This window comes from Ctenopharyngodon idella, chromosome 10 (genome assembly GCF_019924925.1).
Source record: "Ctenopharyngodon idella isolate HZGC_01 chromosome 10, HZGC01, whole genome shotgun sequence".
NCBI classification, from domain to species: Eukaryota; Metazoa; Chordata; class Actinopteri; order Cypriniformes; family Xenocyprididae; genus Ctenopharyngodon; species Ctenopharyngodon idella.
The window spans coordinates 32,017,618-32,036,789 of NC_067229.1; the positions used below are offsets into that span (position 1 = coordinate 32,017,618).

The 19,172-nt window shown below is 36.0% G+C and overlaps 1 protein-coding gene across 2 annotated transcripts in view; it reads right to left on the minus strand.

Annotated features, from left to right (window-relative positions):
* si:ch211-127i16.2 (probable flavin-containing monoamine oxidase A) overlaps positions 1-19,172 on the minus strand; it is a 54,389-nt gene that overhangs the window by 10,339 nt on the left and 24,878 nt on the right. The window contains exons 8-10 of one of the 2 annotated variants that reach the window (XM_051908404.1): positions 14,079-14,179; positions 12,481-12,639; positions 5,971-6,057 (exon numbers count right to left, since the gene is read on the minus strand). In XM_051908404.1, the coding sequence (XP_051764364.1) occupies positions 5,971-6,057; positions 12,481-12,639; positions 14,079-14,179 (347 nt within the window). The remainder of the gene's footprint in view (positions 1-5,970; positions 6,058-12,480; positions 12,640-14,078; positions 14,180-19,172) is intronic. The other variant, XM_051908405.1, reaches the window with a different exon arrangement.

The following is a 19,172-nucleotide window of genomic DNA, read 5'->3' on the forward strand; positions in this document are numbered from 1 at the left end:
GATGTAGCTTGTCCTTTATTTCTCAGGAGAGACGAATTTAATATCCAGGTGCCTTTTGCATTGACAATGACAAAACTTTTACATGTCTGGCAGACAACATTTGGCAGACAGTCTTCAGTCTTCTTATTTCTCTTCTCATTGAGCATGTTACTTTTATATCAATGCAGCTTTACATTATCATAAACTCCCTACAACCGCCTATTTCTCACTTTTAATAAGGTCACCTCTATGAATTTTGTGTGGATTAGACTAAATGTTCCCCTTATGCTTGTTCAGTTCATGTTCAAACTAAATAAAAGGACTAGAAATTATTTATAATTTCATTTAATGAACAATTATTCATTATTCATAGCATTTTTCATCATTACAGCCCTGTAGCCTTTCTTAACAAAATACCCTGATGGCACCTTGGTTAATGTTGAATGTTCTTAAATTCCCCTGTAGATTTTATGAAGGTACTTGAAGCAAAACCCTTAAAACCCAAGCATGTTAACAAGTGAATAACATATCTTTTTGGACTTGTATAAGATTGTATTAGAAGAACATGTTGGCATCTCAAACAGCTCTATTTTTAATATCATCTTTCTATGAAATTATTAATAACACAATTAGGGTTAACCATTAGCTTTATATGATCAGCTAAATACTAAAAACCGATGCTGTCTCCACACCACTAGGTGTTATTATAAGTCAAAGACCACTGTCCAGCACAACATAAAAAAGTGTAGAAAAAATATATAGGCTGTGTCTGAAATCACCCCCGATACCCTTAAATAGGGCACTATTTGAGGGGACAGCCATTTGTAGTGGTGTCCAAAACCATAGTGGACGTTATCAAGAGCACTCAGTCAATCCCATAATGCACCGCAATAATAATTGTACAGCTGATGTACACTTAAAGGCTAGAGAATACATATAATGCACTGTGAAAGTCGTGCCGAATAAATTACTGTGTCTCACCAGAAGATGGCGCCTGCAGCTGAATAATACATCCATCCATTTTCCAAACCGCTGGTCCAAAGTGGGTACAGCGTAATATACAGATATAAATTCCTTTTTGATTGATTATTAATTTAATTAAGGTTTATACATGAAAGAGTTCAAGATAAATCTTTTCATTACTACTGGACCTGCCAGTTTGCTAAGTTTCAAACGATTATTAAACAGCAAGTACAAAATGAGGGTATAGGAGACGATTTCGAACACAGCCTGTGTCTAAAACTGCATACTCTCCAATTGGGCAAATACAGTAAGTACTTTGCGACCGTTAACAAAGTATGTTCTATATAGTACGAATGTGTGTAATATGAATGTAATCCGGACATTCACCATGTTATCATTGTCATTTACAAAATATAACAATATAAATAGGGCTACACGACATGGCCAAAAAATTATATTGTGATTATTTTGTCATATTGGTTTGTGATATTGATTTGTGATTTGAACTGCAATATTTCATATGAAAATATCTCACATTACAATCTGCCGAGACATTCAGATACAAAGACCAAAGACTCTGCTAATGTGTGTATATATATATATATATATATATATAATATATAAAATAAATATTTTTGTCTTAAATTCTTCACTTTCAAATGTTCAAACCCTCAAGTTTTTACCATGTCAAATCCTCAAGCATTGGTGAAATGCAGTAAACTTCTGCCCACAAAAATGTTGGAAATTATGCAAATGTGAATATAAACAAAGTAAACCTAGCACACATTGCATTCCCAAATGCATGTTAAACTCCAGCACTTGCAGAGATGGCGTTTATGAGAAGCAACATTACTGTGAACCGAGCTGCTCTGAAAACAGCTGCACACATGTAAATTAATACAGTGCCACTCTTCACTCACACAGCACAGCAGCCTTTGATTTGATGATCACTATTTGATAAGATATATCACTATTTCAGTTTTATTTTGATTAGGTTTTCTGAGTTGATGCACCTTTGCTTTCCACAATGTGCCCATAATGTGCCCAACACATGAGACTTCTCAGGACTCTCTGGGTTGAAAATTTCCTTTCTCAGTTGCAGCTCATTGGAAAAAGGCCTTGCCATCAGTAGTCCTATCATCCTCTCCTGCTCTCTCAAGCTACAGGCCAAGGAGTTGCTCAAGGCTATTCTCCTTTTTCACTTATAGTGCTAAAGTGGCCTGACACCCCTTTTGCACCAAGGCGGTAAAATGTTAACACACTGTTGAAGCTGATGGTTGTCAAACCAATGTGCCCGTTTGTCAATCTCAATCACGCCTTCTGCGCGGTCTATGTCGCCTTTTTACCTCTCAGGGGGAATAAATTCCCATTTCTTTTGTGAAATGGTGCATTTCAGGCACAGTGGAGGACTGGTTCTCAGCTTTGGCCAACTAGGAATAGAGGTGGCCACAGAGATTTCCATTTCACTTGACGCCTGTGGCGAGTGTTGCATGGAGGTTTGTCAAAGCCATAGAAAGAGCTTGGAGAGAGGTGATGAACTGTAGCAGTTCTTATTAGGTTTCATGCCTGGTTTTGGACAATGTGTGTTATTTTCACTTGCTGACTCATTCAGTGAGAACAAATGCCACAAAGTGAGAGTTTTGACATTTGGATTCATTCAAGACTATGAGATGTTTTCACTGTCAATCTTTCATCCATTTCACTGCTTGTCCAATATAGGGTCACAGGGATACTGGGCCTATCTCTGCATCCCGAGTCGCACATGGTCACATAATGTATCAAATGTTGGTGAATTGAGTTAATATGAAAGAGTATTATACTGGTAGTACATAGTGTGTAAATTATAAGTATGAACCCTCTAATTAAACACTGAACTATCAAAAGGAGTGGGTCTTACAAAATACCTACACTTAGCAGCCTTATTTTTAAATACTAAAATGAATGAAACATTTCTGCAGCTCTGTCTGAATGATATTTTTAATATAATTTCCTAAAATGGAAACCTCCCCTAAAATGGGTCATGCTGTTGACATTGCCTGAGGTCTAATTTATAAATGCATGAAAAACTGAGTTTTCTTATTTAAATTAAAAGTTTTATCCCATGAATACATTTGCAATAGTTAAAATAATTTGTTGAACTGAGTTTATCCAGATTAATCTGTTAAAACTGACCCTTTACTTGCCCCCACCTTAAGGCCATGACACCAAGCTGATGTCAAAGATCTAGCAGTGACAAAAGCAGATTGTTTTATCGACTCTCGACGGCTGCTTCTAGGCAGAAAAACAGCGCTTGAACACACCAAAAGGACTTCAGGAAACTGACAACTAGCATGTGCATTCTCCACATGCGCTTAAGGAAATAACTGTTTATATCAGAATGTATCAATACAAGGGATGCTCCGATTGATCAGCATCGGCCAATAATCACATTCTATGACTCGTTCGGGAGTCACTAGAATAGGCCGATCTCACCAAATAATCGCAAATTGATTATGTCAGACTTTAGTGCCGCAGTCAAATCATCACCAGTATGAAATTATTACGAGGTCTCAAGAAACAATGCGTTTTTAAGCCTTGCGATTTAAGAACAAGTGATTTGAAACCGCTCACGTGCAGTAAGCAGCGAAACAGGTGTGTGCGCGGCCTGCACTCACAGCCCGTCTCTCAGACAGCACCCACGCACACCTGGAACGCACGCACATAAAGCTGCTGCTCATACACCGCGTGAGTACTTATCTTACTGGGCTTAAACGGTCAAATACATAAATTTGTGTGTCAAAATAACTGTCTTTGTGAATATCTTCGTAAATACAGTTGTTTATGTCTTAAGTGAGCTTAAACAGAGCATTCGGTGTTAAAGTAAATCAGGTTAATCTTTTATTGCTCTTAAATCACTTTTGTAAAGATTATGCCCTGTTTTTGTACATTTGATTACGTTATACAATTTATGTTGAATTTTATTTCTAGCACTTGAAGTTTAGCACTCAAGTATTGATGGTGAGTGACTATTCAGTACAGCCGAATATGTTATGGATGAAAAGAGGACTATCTCCCCAAAATGCAGAAAAGCTCTAATTTATAAAGAGAATCCTGCCTTACCTACTTAAGTAGGACATAGGAATGAAGGACACAAATACTCAGCAACAATAATATTCCTGATCATTTTTGTAACAGACTACTTATTTTATTCATTTAGGAGTTGCACTGTTTCTGTTTGTTTTTGTTCTTAGTCATATATGTGAACAAAGTTCAATTACACCTTATGGGTTGTAATTATGTTCAGTTTGACATTAAGTCAGGTAGGCTCTTTAATAAGTATCTTAATATGGATAGTATTTTGCATAAGCCCTGTTTTTAAAGGCCTATTAAAATGTTCATTGTAAAATTATCAATTAAAACAACAATCTATAGCATTACAGTAAATAACATCTGTAGTATTACCTATCTGGAAAAAAGAAAAAGATAAAACACTGACATTCAACCGAGAGCTTAATTATTACTTACATAAAGCTTGAATGATCGAGATCGGTATTGGCTGATCATGATGACAAAAAAAATTGGTAATCTGTATCGGCTGCAAAAATCCTGATCAGAACATCCCTAATCAATAGTCTATATTCGTCATTTAAAAAGGGAAACTGAAACTAGGACTGCAGATATACAAACCGTAAACAAAGCAGCGCTGGCTTACCATTTTGAATATCAATTATGCTGATCACTTTCTTCATTCCAGGCGGTTCATGTTGTTAAGAAAAATTTAATGTATTGGTATGCTCAGGTAAGGTGAAGTAAAATTAGAACGGCCTTCTGTCTGTGCTGTCTTGACTTCTTTGCTTGCTTTTATCACTTTTGCTTTTATTCTCATGCACTGGCTCGTTTGCTAAACTGAACAGCCAATCACAGCAATCTCTCACCGACGCCCCAAAGCCGATTCATCAAGCTGACTCGGGCGAACTGCTGCCGACGTGTGGAAGACATAGCCCGACAAACTAGCCCAACAGACACTCACCGACGGCCCGACCTTGACCGACCGTCAGCTTGGTGTGTCATGTCATGGCCCTTAAAAACATTACTGACCAATCCTACCTTAGCAACTGTTGCAGTCTACCATTTTCTCATTTTCAATTTTTAAAAACTAAACAAAAATACAGTAAATCTTATACAAGTTAACCCATTAGATATATATTTTTTATAATTTCATAAGTCTATGTATAATCTAATAAAGTATACCTACATTTGCAAGGTAAATTAGTGATACTAAAAATGTAATTTTATTTACATATTGATTCAGGTCACTGTGGTGTTGAAATTAACTAAAGCATTTACATTACCATAATGAATGTATTGTAGAAACATTAGAAACATTCTCTTTTTCTTATTTTGACTGAGAATCATTTGCCTTGATTATTGTTCACAGGCTCTACAGTTTTTAATCATGTTACTGTGTAATTTAAGAATTTATTTAAAGAAAAGCGCCACTTAAAATCATTTGCATGTGACGATTCATTCCAGCCCCCTTAAGAATAATATCCAGTTTATTATTTTTACCAATTTATGAGCACATTTTACTGAAAATCACATTGTTGACACAAATATCCAATTCATTCCTTTGGGTTGTTCTGCTAAGCTTATCTGAATTAGCAACGATTGCCAAAGTGGGCGGAGCTTAGCAAAAATCAATTACCATTTATTAAAACAGCATATTTTTCTTGAAATGAACGATTTCTCTACAAAAAAAGATGATTAGTAAGACACTTGCAAATACATGAGACAAACCACCACAGACACAAAGGTGTTCCCAGAAAGACCTAAAATAAAAATCTAGTGCCTTTCTGGGCCTATTTTTCTGCATAATTTGTTCGATTTGCCTCTACACTGTTTTCCTGTACAGTCCAGGTGCACCAAAAAAGGAGGCTGCATCAAGAAAAATATTGTGCTCCTAAATAAAGCTGAATCGGAGGGTTTTGCAAGACAATGACTATAAAGTCTCTGACTCAGTGAACATATTGGCTGAAATTCACCACATACTTTTTCCCTATAGTGAATGTAGGTGGACGCCTCCGGGCCGAGGTACTTCACCAGGCTGGAGATGACAGCATCTCTTCTCTCCTCCATCTAAAATGAGAACAAAAACATTTGTTTATCATCATATCACAAAAGGCCAAAGCTGCTAAAATATAACTGTGTATTCATTGAGAACAAGAAGTGTGCTTAATTGTACTGAATGTGCACTTGTAGTGTACTTTAAATCTTAAAATGTGTAAAAAAAATATTAATATATTTTTTTAAGTATACTTAAAGAGAGAACACTATCTTTCTTAACACAAAAAGCAACTTTTGTAATATCTAATTAAAAGATTTACTTTAAAGTACATTTAAATCATTAAATCGATCATCTTTTGTCAGGCTTTAAACAAGTACACTTATTTTGATGTGTTAACTAACACACTAAAGCACATGTAATGTATACTTTTAAAAATGTACTGTGCTATGTAATATTACATTTAAAGTTAATATTAATATTAAAGATAATATGCTGTAATGACTGAGACAAATCAGACACAATTATTTGTCATATTTAACAAAAAGATCTTTAAAACTCACTCTGCGGGACCCTCCCCCATGGACCAGCTGGGGCAAGGGCCTCAGTTACTATGGACCATCAGATAAGGTTTTTACGATCAAAAAGAATTTTGCAGAGACTTGTGACTCTGACTGAATTCTTTCTGAGAAGGACAAAATAAACCCTTTCAATCCTATATATTCTATATATAACCACGTGAGAAATGTATAAACGTGTATCCAATTTTCCCCTCTCATGATTTTCCTTTTATAGGGTTTGGCCTATATATTAATTCTTTCTTTTGAACTGCTTTGTATTAATGTTTCAGAGTTGCATACTACTGTATGCTTAACTAAAATCACATGGGTAGCATGTTTGGTATCAATGGTCTCCAACTTTCGTTTCCCATTTGGTAATTTATGTTACATGTAGCTAACTCTGTGGCACATTAGTATTACAAGAATCTTTAATAGTTTCTTCTTCAACAACTCAGCCAGTTTAAGCATGCTCAAAAACAATGGCTCGTAAAAAGCCCCCACAGAGGGGTCCTGCCGCTCAGAAATTTTATCTTCTCATTGGTCAGGTCAACCCTCAGGGGTGTGACTTCTCCCGGATCTTAAAAGCCAGTGCACAATGTTCCTTCTCTCTCTCTCTCTCTCTTGCTGATCTGACTGATATTTCTTCATCCAACACAGAAGTTATTGATTACAACTTCAGACCGAACCATCAAGGATTTCTCCTCAGCATGCAGATCCGATGCTCTTCAACAGCTAAAAGCATTTTGCGAGATTCATACATTTGAACACTAAACAGCGATTTAGTATTAATTTGTGAACCACCTTTGTTAGCAAAGGTGCTTTATTACTGAGAACACTGATGGTCCTTTCCAGCTTGTTTAATTGACTTCTCCATAGCTCCATTTCCTGTTCCCACTTCGGTTTCACTCTATCATTTATCATTTTACCCATGTACGTGTGACTTGTGTGTATGTATGTGTTTGTTAGTTTAGTTATGTGTTCGTGATTTAGTTAATAAAACTTGTGCACAATACATATTTGGTTCTGACTCCCCGTCTGAGAATAAATTGGCTCTTAAATGATTTAGATCCTATTACCAGCTCTAAGAACTGTAAATGCTAAGAAATAATTATTTTTCTATGGCCATGAAAAATACCCTTCTCTTAGAATTAATTAATAATCAATACTGAGTGTTCACAGAATGAACTGATTGATTGATTGGTTGTAATTTTAATGTAGCTACATCAAGTTAATTTGATTAACTGATTCAAATATTCATAAATAGTCATATTTAATAATCATGAGTTATGAATAATTATTTATATTTTCCCTTTGAGTTAATTCGCTACAATGCACTAAATTACAACATCATGACTAATGTGTATAAATATAAATTTCAATACAAATGACATTTAAGTACATTTTAGTTTACCATAAATGCTTGCAACAGTATACTTTAACCATATTTCAAAGACAATAGAAGTAAATATGAAAGTACAGAAAAAGATGTACTTAAAGGGATAGTTCACCCAAAAATGAAAATTCTGTCATCATTTACTCACTCTCATGTTGTTCCAAACCTGTATGAATTTCTCTCTTCTGCTGAACACAAAAGAAGATATTTTGAAAAATATCAGTAACCAAACAGTTGATGGGCCCCATTGATTTCCATAGTATGGGGGAAAAAATACTATGGAAGTAAATGTGGCCCATCAACTGACATTCTTCAAAATATCTTCTTTTGTGTTCAGCAGAAGAAAGAAACTCATACAGGTTTGGAAAAACTTGAGGGTAAGTAAATGATAGAATTTTCATTTTTAGGTGAACTATCCCTTATAGTCCTACTTAAAAGCACAATATGTAAAATGTTTGGATGAAAATATCCAAAAACCACTAGAACAGTGTTATATATTTTGTTGACTTGTGTACTTACATTATCTCAAATGCTTCCAAGAATCGTTAAATCCAGAGAAATAAGCAATTTTAACCAGGACTCGGACCATGTCCGTGCATCGCCTATCAATGACATCATACTCGCGTTACACTCGGTTTCTGGTTTTATTTTGTAGAAACCATGGAAACACCAAAGACGCTTTAATATATTATGTGTTTTATCAGACAGGTGAGCAACTGTTTGGATGGATACATTCATGGACAGAAAACTAATCATGTTATATAGCTCAACACAGAAAGTCTTATTGTTTAAATCTCGTTTTCTTGATTTACAGCTAGTACCATGTTTTACCATGACTAATATCGATCTATCATACTGCAGTGTGCAACAAGCGTCTCAGAGCAGCTGCCGAGTGAACGCAGAGTAGCACTATAACAACTTTCAACACACAAATATATCTAATATGATAAAACGGTGCTGCTTTACCCTACATACAAATGACCGGAAGAAGCGGAAGCGGCGACTGTGACATAATAAAAGTTCCACTGCTCTCGAGGTTTGTGTCGCACTCGTCACTCATTAGCAATCGCTCCAGCGGCCTCGTTTCTGCTCGCGCAGCACTCGGTCCTACTCTGTTTCATACTACAGTAAAGTTAATAATCTCATCCATGAACATGATTTCTGCCCAAGTCCCATCCTAATTCTTTTCCACCGCCTGTAGACGTGAAGACAACACATCGTGTGATTACACGAAATCAAGGCATCATCAAGCTATGCGTTTGTTTTGAATATGTGACCTCTAGTGGTGAAAATTTACATATTGTAGCTTTAAGTGTCATAAAACTCTCTAAAGTTCAGCTAACTGCATTTAATATAAATTTAAACTATAATACATTATAATTTAATTGCAAATAACAATTAAGTGTCTGAAAACATGACATATATTCTTATAAAGCATATTATTTATATTAGCAGATTCTTTTAAAGTATATTATTTATATTAGTACTCTTTTTAAAATGCTAAACTGCACTTCTTTTTCACAAGGGCAAGAAACGGGCTGGGTCCAGTTCTCCATCCTACATTGATCTGAATAACTCAATTCCTTTTTGGTCTCTGTTCTCTATGAGTTATGGGCAGAAAAGGGGCTGGGGCGTGCACCCCTGCTGTTACTATGCCAACGAGTGACAGATGTTAAGGGAACACATAAAACACTGCATCTGCATGTTGTGCACACTTCCACTTGAACCAAGTGTTCCGGACTATAATTCAGCCTACAATTATGGCTTTGCACCAGGTAGGGGGCGGGGCGGCAGGGGAACCATATGCGCGGGGTGGTATAAAAGTGTCCATAAGGAGCTGGAGGACTAGCCACTATCTCTAATGCCTGCCCATAAAACAAACCATACAAAATTGCACTTCATGTCCACACTTCAAACTTTGCCAGCTCATTCATGTGAAGTTAATGTGGAGTAACGGCAGAAAGCAAACAGCTTGGGCGTAATGCGCCGAGTAATCAGTCTGGGCTTTTCTGGACATCTGTATAAGAAGAACCAGAGCTTGTCGACAACTGCTTTGCAGAGTACAAGAAATTATACAGACAAATCTCAATTAATGGAGGTGAAAAATGGCTATTTCAGCATAAAATACCACCAAATACAAATTAGTAATGTTGTATTAGTAGGTGAGAACCAGACTGACTTGTCCATCTGATTCATTATAAATGAAGCAACCATAAACTCAGTGGCTTAGAAGAACTGCTCTTGTCTATAATTCATGACAACGGATGGTCTGGGAGTTTTATCGTACGAAGCGAGATGGAAACATTCTTATCAGACCAGTTCATTTCAAAGAGGGAATTCTGGTCTCATCTGGTTTTTAGCTTTAGGCTAGCTATTTTCTGCATGCAGGATGTATGGCCATCTTTGTTTGATTGAGTGACGAGTAACAGATAAATCAATATTTTGCCACATTATCAGTCAGGAAAAAACCCTTTGAAGACTCAAAGCTGGAAATATTTGTTTTCCCAAGATAAGGCTTCCAGTTTAATTCTGTAGCAAAGACATTCAGCTAATCGCTAATCAGATTAGGATGCCAAGAAAATAAATTTGTCCTTCATTGCACTGGCACAAACACTCACAAAGGCTAGCTTAGACTAGCATGTTAGCTAAGTTGGTGTCAGTGTTATTTTAATATTAGTTATACTATATTATTATTATTTTTTTTAAATGAAAATTTTAAATTAGCTTTTTTTTGTTTAAGTTTTAGTAATTGTGCTTTTATAATTTTTATTATTACATTTTAATATTTCTATTTAGCTTTTTTTTTTTTTTTTTCAGTTTTAGTAATTTTAGTACTTCAACTTTAACATATTTCAGTTAGTTGCCAATACAACATTTCTATTTTTAAAGCGATCGTGATCTTTTGTCATATACTGTAAAGCCCGGAACACACCAAGCCGTCACCAAGCTAGTGGCGACGAAAGCAGACTGCAGGGTTGGCTCACGTCGGCAGCGTCTGGGTCCAAAGTTGCCCTGACACACCAAACCGACGCTCGACACCCGACAACCCAGTCGCATGTCCGTTCTGTGCCTGCGTAAGAAGAAATGCATTTCCGTACCAGCAGGTGGCAGTAAATGAACAGCCAATCAGAATGATCAGATGGCCCGACTGACCGACGAGCTCCGACACGATTCAACATGTTGAATCGGCCGAAAAAAAAGCCAACAAGGACCAACTTCAGCCGACGGCGCGAAACACACTGAGAAAATTTAGTCGGTCGACGAACAAAAACTGGTGTGTTCTGGGCTTAAGAGGCCTTTTTATCATTAAAACATCCTGCAAGTTTCAAGTTTTCATTTCGTTCAGATTTTGTGGGATCTGTGACATCACACGGGCAAATACATTTGCATATGAGTGCCTCCAGAGCAAAACACTGACGAATAGTCATACATCATCACACCATAGGCCTTGCCCACTGGCATTCGGTTGCTTAAAGGCTGACATTTGTCTAGACTGGATGTGAGCATCGGTTCAAAAGCAAATAGAACCCATTATAATCACTTACGCCATCTACACTGCTGTCAGGGTTCTGTCACTTCGGTCTGTTCATTCTTGGTTTGGTGACAGAGCTCTGACACTATTGTCTTGTCATGCTGAGCCAATAGGAGTGTCAGAGCTCTGTCACTAAACCAAGAACAGACCAAAGTGACAGAACCCTGACAACTGGATACAGTATACAGATGCCCGTACACTTTCTAATGTAATTCATGCGCTTGAGTCTGTCAACAACAGGACAAATGGAAGAATAAACGAAAGCGTTAAGGAATGTTGCTTTGACACTTTCGGCTTAAACAGCTCATTTGCTCATTTCTGTAGAGATTTCAGAAGGATACTAGTGTCAGGAACAAGTGGATGTTTTATTTTATGTAATTCTAGAAAACACATTTATGAGACAATTGTTGACAGATTTCAATGGTGATTTCAAATATAAAGTTTAATCGTAAGCTTGGTGAACAGCTTTGGAGAATTTGATGTTTCCCATTCATAGAGATAGGAGATGTGTTGCATGACTGAAATAGCTGCCCGAGAGGCATTTCAACATGGCTGCCGAGTGATATGACTTGTCTTGAAAGGGAGTGAAAGGAAAGGGAGTGAAAGGGACTTTGACATGTTTATATATATATATATATATATATATATATATATATATATATATATATATTATATATTTATATAGGTAGACAGATGTTTTTGAAGGCTCTTTAAAGTATGGTTGTGAGCAGTTCTGCTGGTCTTTTCAGTAGGGTATTATGACTTTTATGCTTTACAAGGGCAGTTTTTGAGCAACTAAATGTCAAAATGTATTTATTTTCACCTATCGACTCACTGTCTCAGTATTCCTGTGAAAGTGTGAAACTGAGAATAGACCTGACACTGGAACATAATAAACTTCCTTCTCTCTACCTCACACTTCTTTTTCTCACTCCAGTTCAGCTCACTACGCTATTAAAATGCGTGTCTGTGTTTCTCAAACCCCCGCTCTCAATCTCTCTCTGTCTCTCACCTTTCTGTCGCTCCAGTCAAGGGCCTGTACTCCAGTGATGAACCCCACCAGCGCTGGATTGCCTTTGGGGCTGGTGGCATCAAATGTGACGCTTAAAGGGCAGTCCTCTGAGGGGCGAACCACGATTTCCCCAGAGAAACCCTTTTCCTTCCAAAACGCCTGTGAAGTCAGATCAAAAATGCAGAGAATGAACAGCACTGAAAATGAAAAGCATTCATTCTTGATTAAATGAGACCAGCACTGTGCTGACAATGGACATTATCTGCATAAATATCAACTATATTTGCATAAATGTAAATATTCAAATGTAGATTTATGATTATTTATAACTGCTTTCAAACTGAGGGGCTACGTGGCCCATTGAAAAGTGAATTTTGGATGTTGAGATGGAAATATTTTCTTGAAGGAAAAATCGGTCATCATTTACTAAATCTCATATTATTCCAAACATATTACATTTTTGGATTAAGTATCCATTTAACTAACACAATAACACAACTACTTTGTTGTTAAAATTGTTGTTTTTTTCCTAAAATATAAATGCATGCCGTCTCAACCGCCATCTCTTAGCTTTTTGTAAAGACATGGAAAAAGACAAAATGTCTTTTTAAAGGCCAAATAATTCATAATCATATTTTTGTCTACGTGCTATTTAAAATATTTACTATCTTTCCAAAACAGCACCTTATCTAAAGTGCCTTATTTAAAAAGAAAAATTAGCTTATGTGGTTTCTCATTTGTAAGTCGATTTGGATAAAAGCATTTGCTAAATGAATAAATGCAAAATATATTCATTTATATTTTATATTTATTCATTGAGCAGACTTATGCATACTTATGGGGCTCCCATATGTAGCTTCAACTGCATTTATAAATGTGTTGTCCATAATTCATGAATATATGCAATTAGAGATAATAAAGAAGACTAAAACACACAATTTTAAGCACTCAGACAAGGTTTCATGCACTAACAATTGAGTACATGTGTGCTGCGCAGAAAAGCTTCTCACTGAATATGTCCACCAAATTCACAAGAGGTTTGATCGATCCCTTTGTTTTTCCTGAAATAAAACTTATTGTAGGGTCACATTGTTATTACATTTATAATAAAATATATACAATTGACATTAATGCAATCTATGTTTCAGAGGCCACTGGGAGTGATTTTTGTGCACGTTTGGTTTAAGTTGGTTCTAATCAAAATTTATAATAAATTTAAGTGTGAACTTATTATTAAATCAATATTTCTCACATTTTATATACAAATTGTCAATGAATGAAACCCATTAACTAAATTAATATACAAAAGATAGAAAAAATCTAGTAAACATTTCACAGTTGACAGACAAGCCTTATCCACTGATTTAGGTATCTCCAGTCACTGCAGAGCCAAAATTAAATTTTAAATTAAGGTGAGGGCTTATACTGAATATGGTAGACAGAGCACTAGGAGGCAGCTCTCCATGCCTTTGCACAATTTAACTTCATTATAGAGTTTAATGCAATAGAGCTGTAGGGGAAGTTACTGCACTGTGCTGTGTTGGGAAAGCCGGTAAAGCCGGCTGTGGGTAAGTGGATGGGTTATGCGTCTTACTCACAGTGGGGTATGTGACGATAAATTTCGTCATGTGGCCCATGGGCAGGCACTGGATGAGGCTCTGGCGCTCAGCTGGCAGAGCAGGCTCGAAGTGGATCTTGGCTGAAAATGAGGGCATAATCAGAGTGACATTGAATTAATATAATATGCCGTATATATCCTAGTGAAATGGCTAATTGAACAAGACAAAATATAGGGCGGGACTTAATTTTGTACATTGGGAATTGATTGGATGGTTGTGATTTGCTAATGCTGTGATCTGTGATGCATGTGAGTGACAGGTTGTCCCGCCCTCACGTCAGTAACCACATCATCAGAGAGGAGAAGTGATGTCTGTTGCAAGAGGGAGGGAAGTTATTTGAAATAAAGATTACGAGGCACATGAATTTAAAAAATGATGTGCATGGATAAATAATTTATAGCAAATATTCCATATATTCCATAAAAACTAAGAATTGTTGGTTTTGATTCCATGGTAACTCTAAAAGTAGTAATCTGCATTGCTGCCTACTGTCTTCAAACAAGGGAAGCTTCACATGAGAGAAGCAACTCACATTTTATTTCAATAGAGTTGATGTTAGCAAGCTGCTGAGCTAATGCTGTGCAACAAGCATAAAAATAGATATAATAGATACATACAAATATTGGGTAAAATTATGTTTAATTACAATTAACTAGTTTTATCAATTCTTTCTCAGTGGAAATACATGCTAATATGCAACATTTCAACAATCACGACGGCGGCCATCTTGAATTGAGATGTTAGCATTTGGATTTAGGAGTTGGTTTGATTTTAGCAGGTTGCTAAGTTAATGCCGTGAAACTAAAGCATACAAATTGATAGCAGATACAAATATTGGGTAAAATTATGCATGTTTAATTACAATTAACTAGTCTGATTAATTCTTTCTAAGTACTGAATAAAATATAACAATATGCAACACTCACAAAAGCAGCATAACACAGGTTCATTCATTCAACAGTATTTGTGCACCGAATGTGAAAGTGATGATGAAATAATATGAAGTCTGAATGCAAGTGGTCACAAGAGACACATTTGAAATGCATGACAATACGAGGTGATAAACGGTAGTATCTTGGCTGACCATTTGTGATCAGATCACTGAAAACACATCCTAATACCAGGTGGAAACAAGGCTTTTCTCTCGCACACTCGATTTCGGGATATTGTATATAATCTGTGGGCGTCAGGGAACCACTATCAATATGCAGGAGACTCCCAGAAATTCTGGGAGAGTTGGGATGTCTGCGACTATGTTAGTTAATTGTTAGTTATGTTATTTAAATGTAGCACTTGGATTTAGATGTTAGCATTTGGATATGTTTAGCATTTGGATTTAGATGTTAGTTTGATGTTAGCATGTTGCTAAGCTAATGTTGTGAAACTATAAAGCATAAAAACAAAGTACATACAAATATTGGGTAAAATGACATTTAATTACAATTAGCTAGTTTTATCAATTCTTTCTCCGTACTGAAATGTATGCTAATTTGCAACATTTCATCAGTGATCATCTTGATTTATATTTTCACAGAGCTCATCACAGCGTATTCTGGGATTGCATGTGATTGCTATAGATTTTGTCTTAAAGGCAGTATGATTACTCTATGTTGCCTACACTAGAAAATTTTTTTTTTTTGCAAAATTAAAAAGCCTACTGGTATTTCAAAATATGCATAAAACACCTGTGAAAAATCAATATGGAAATTTCCTTCATATTAACACAGTACACAGGCCCTATTTTTACACACTTTTCTTATACGTCTTAGTACAGCCTCAGAGTCAAGAACATGCATACAATGCCTTAAAATTCTGCCTACGAAGGCAGCTCACTAGATTTTGAAAGAGCAAATGTCTCGCTGACACTCTTGGCCATAGAGGATTCTGGGATCCTGTATATAACATTGGATTGAGAGTTTTATAGAGGAGAGAACAGGACTGAATAGAAATACACATTTTAAAGAGCAATGGAAAAAAGCAAATTGACTCCAAGATGAGGGAAAGGGAAAAATGGGAAGCGCAGGAACACAGACAGGAAGAATATGGTATAGAATAACTCATAGGTCTCAGATCATCCCTGGGTATTGATTCAGGTGGCTATACCTTCTAATCAAGCAGCACTTTGGCAAATTGGATCTAATACCCCAGTGACTAGCTCTCCATGAAATTGCCAATCTATTAAAGAATCCCTGCGATTTAACACTACTACTTTGTTTTCTTAAAAGCCATAATTAAGGCTTAGCCATTTCGCGAGTGTAAGTGTGGGGTATCCAATAACTTTATGTGCGGCCCTTAGGGCCATCTCTATGTTTGCGTAACGCAAACAGTGCCAGAAGGGACCCTGACCTCATTTTTGACGAGACAGCCATCTGGCAACAAGCCAACATGTGAACTAGCCTTTTGAAGAGAGGACACACAAATAAATTGTTGCCTGCCACCCGGTTGGTCGCTTGAAATGTAAATGCTTGAAAGCATAACAATATAACATTTGTGAAAAAGAAGTACACTTTAGCATAAAAGAATAGGGCTACTTCTTACAGAAATAATATACTTATATATACTTACTGTAAGTGCGAACTGAATGTAAAGTTTTCAGACACTTGCGTGTTATTAATAATTACATTAAAATGTATTATAGTTTAAATTTATATTAAATGCAATTAGTTGAAATTAAGAGTGCTTTTTTGACTCGCTTAAGACTTAAGTACATCTTTATATGTAATTTTATATTTAATTTATTGTCTTTGAAATATGGTTAAAATGTACTGTTGAAAGCACTGACAAGCATTTATGATAAACTAAAATATACTTTAAATGTAATTTCTACTGAAACATGCATGTGGTTTAATAATAAAATAATAATAAAAAAATAAAAATAATTATACTTCCTTAAAGCATGACAAAAGATTAAAATGATTTAAAATGTACTTAAGTGTAATATAAAATAGGAAAGTGTACTTAAAGGGTTAGTTCACCCAAAAATGAAAATTCTGTCATTTATTACTCACCCTCATGCCGTTCCACACCCGTGAGACCTTTGTTAATCTTCGGGACACAAATTGAGATATTTTTGTTTAAATCCGATGGCTCCGTGAGGCCTACATAGGAAGCAATGACATTTCCTCTCTCAAGATCCATAAAGGTACTAAAAACATATTTAAATCAGTTCATGTGAGTACAGTGGTTCAATATTAATATTATAAAGCGACAAGAATATTTTTGGTGCGCCAAAAAAAAACAAAATAACAAATTATTTAGTGATGGCCGATTTCAAAACACTGCTTCAGGAAGCTTCGGAGCGTTATGAATCAGCGTGTCGAATCCGCAGTTCGGAGTGCCAAAGTCACGTGATTTCAGCAGTTTGGCAGTTTGACATGCGATCTGAATCATGATTCAACACGCTGATTCATAACGCTCCGAATCTCCCTGAAGCAGTGTTTTGAAATCGGCCATCACTAAATAAGTCGTTATTTTTTTATTTTTTTTTTTGCACACCAAAAATATTCTTGTCGCTTTATAATATTAATATTGAACCACTGTACTCACATGAACTGATTTAAATATGTTTTTAGTACCTTTATGGATCTTGAGAGAGGAAATGTCATTCCTGGCTATGTAGGCCTCACGGAGCCATCGGATTTAAACAAAAATATCTTAATTTGTGTTCCGAAGATCAACGAAGGTCTTACGGGTGTAAAACGGCACGAGGGTGAGTACTTAATGACAGAATTTTCATTTTTGGGTGAACTAACCCTTTAAGTGTGTTAAAAAACATGAAATGTTCTCTTCAAGTGCACTTATGTGGCCTTGTTTTTCATTAATATTATTCAAGTAAAGGATTTTTAAATATACTTTTAAGATTTGAAGCACACTACAAGTGCACATTCAATATGATTAAGGGCACTTCTTTTTCACAATGAAGCACTATCTGAAATAATAATAATAAAAAAAAATATTAATCAAGCAACACAATGGTAATAGACAGTGTAATAGTAGGGTTCTAAAAAAAAAAAAAAAGTTTATTAAAGTCCTTAAGTATATTCCTACCCACAATTCTTAAACAAAATCCAATCAGAGAACTTGAGTGTATTAACATGCACAACAATAGGTTAAAACAAAACCAGGCAAATCAAGAAACATGAAGGTTTTCCTGCAGTTTTGGGGAAATTTTCAGGAAAAGTCAAAATATAAACAGACATGAGAAAAACACATGTGCAAACACATAAACCATTGAGAGAAAATGGAGTAGTTCATTCCCTCAAGACCTCATGTACAGTCTTATACTTCCTTATTTTCTGATTTTCAAATTCTTTTTAGCTTTGAGTCAAATGTTTAATGTTGTGATTCATTTGGGAGCTGGCTAGTATGGCTCATAGCCTCAAAGTGTTCACTGAAGAATATTTTCATAGGAAAATGTGTGGGAAAAATACTTCCACAACCAACATCACTTAAAAAATGATTGGTCACTGTTGTGCCAGATGAATGTGTGTTTTGATACCTCAACTAAGGGCCCCAGAAGAGCCTGATATGAATATGCAGTGTTTCCCATTAATTACCTAGACACTGGCAGCCCGCCATAGTGTAATCTGTGCTGCCGCATTTTCATAATGAACCAGAAATACTTTAAAACTTCTCATAATAACATACATGGTCTCTAACATTGTTTTGTGCCATTGCTTTGGCAAAGTATCTGTCAATCAAACTAAAATCAAAAGCGCAATATGGTTTTGTGTCCTTATTGCCCCTTATATGCCCCTTGTGCCCTCACAAAACACTGCGTTCAATTAAATTGGTTTTAAATAGGTCTGTAATTAAATAGGTCTGTTCTGGAGCCGTTTCAAAGCGAAGTGTGCACTTTGTTCATGCGATCAGCTCGTGATCCAGTGTTTTACGCATCTCAAAACAGCTCAGTTCACAGTGAATGACTGCAGTGAACTCCATCTCTGCATGTGCTGTGAGTTTAATGTGCATTTGGGAATGTAGCGGGCACCAGTTACGCATTATTTTCACATTTGCATAATTTCCATTTTTGTGGGAAGATGATAACAGCATTTCACTATAGCAGGACTATTC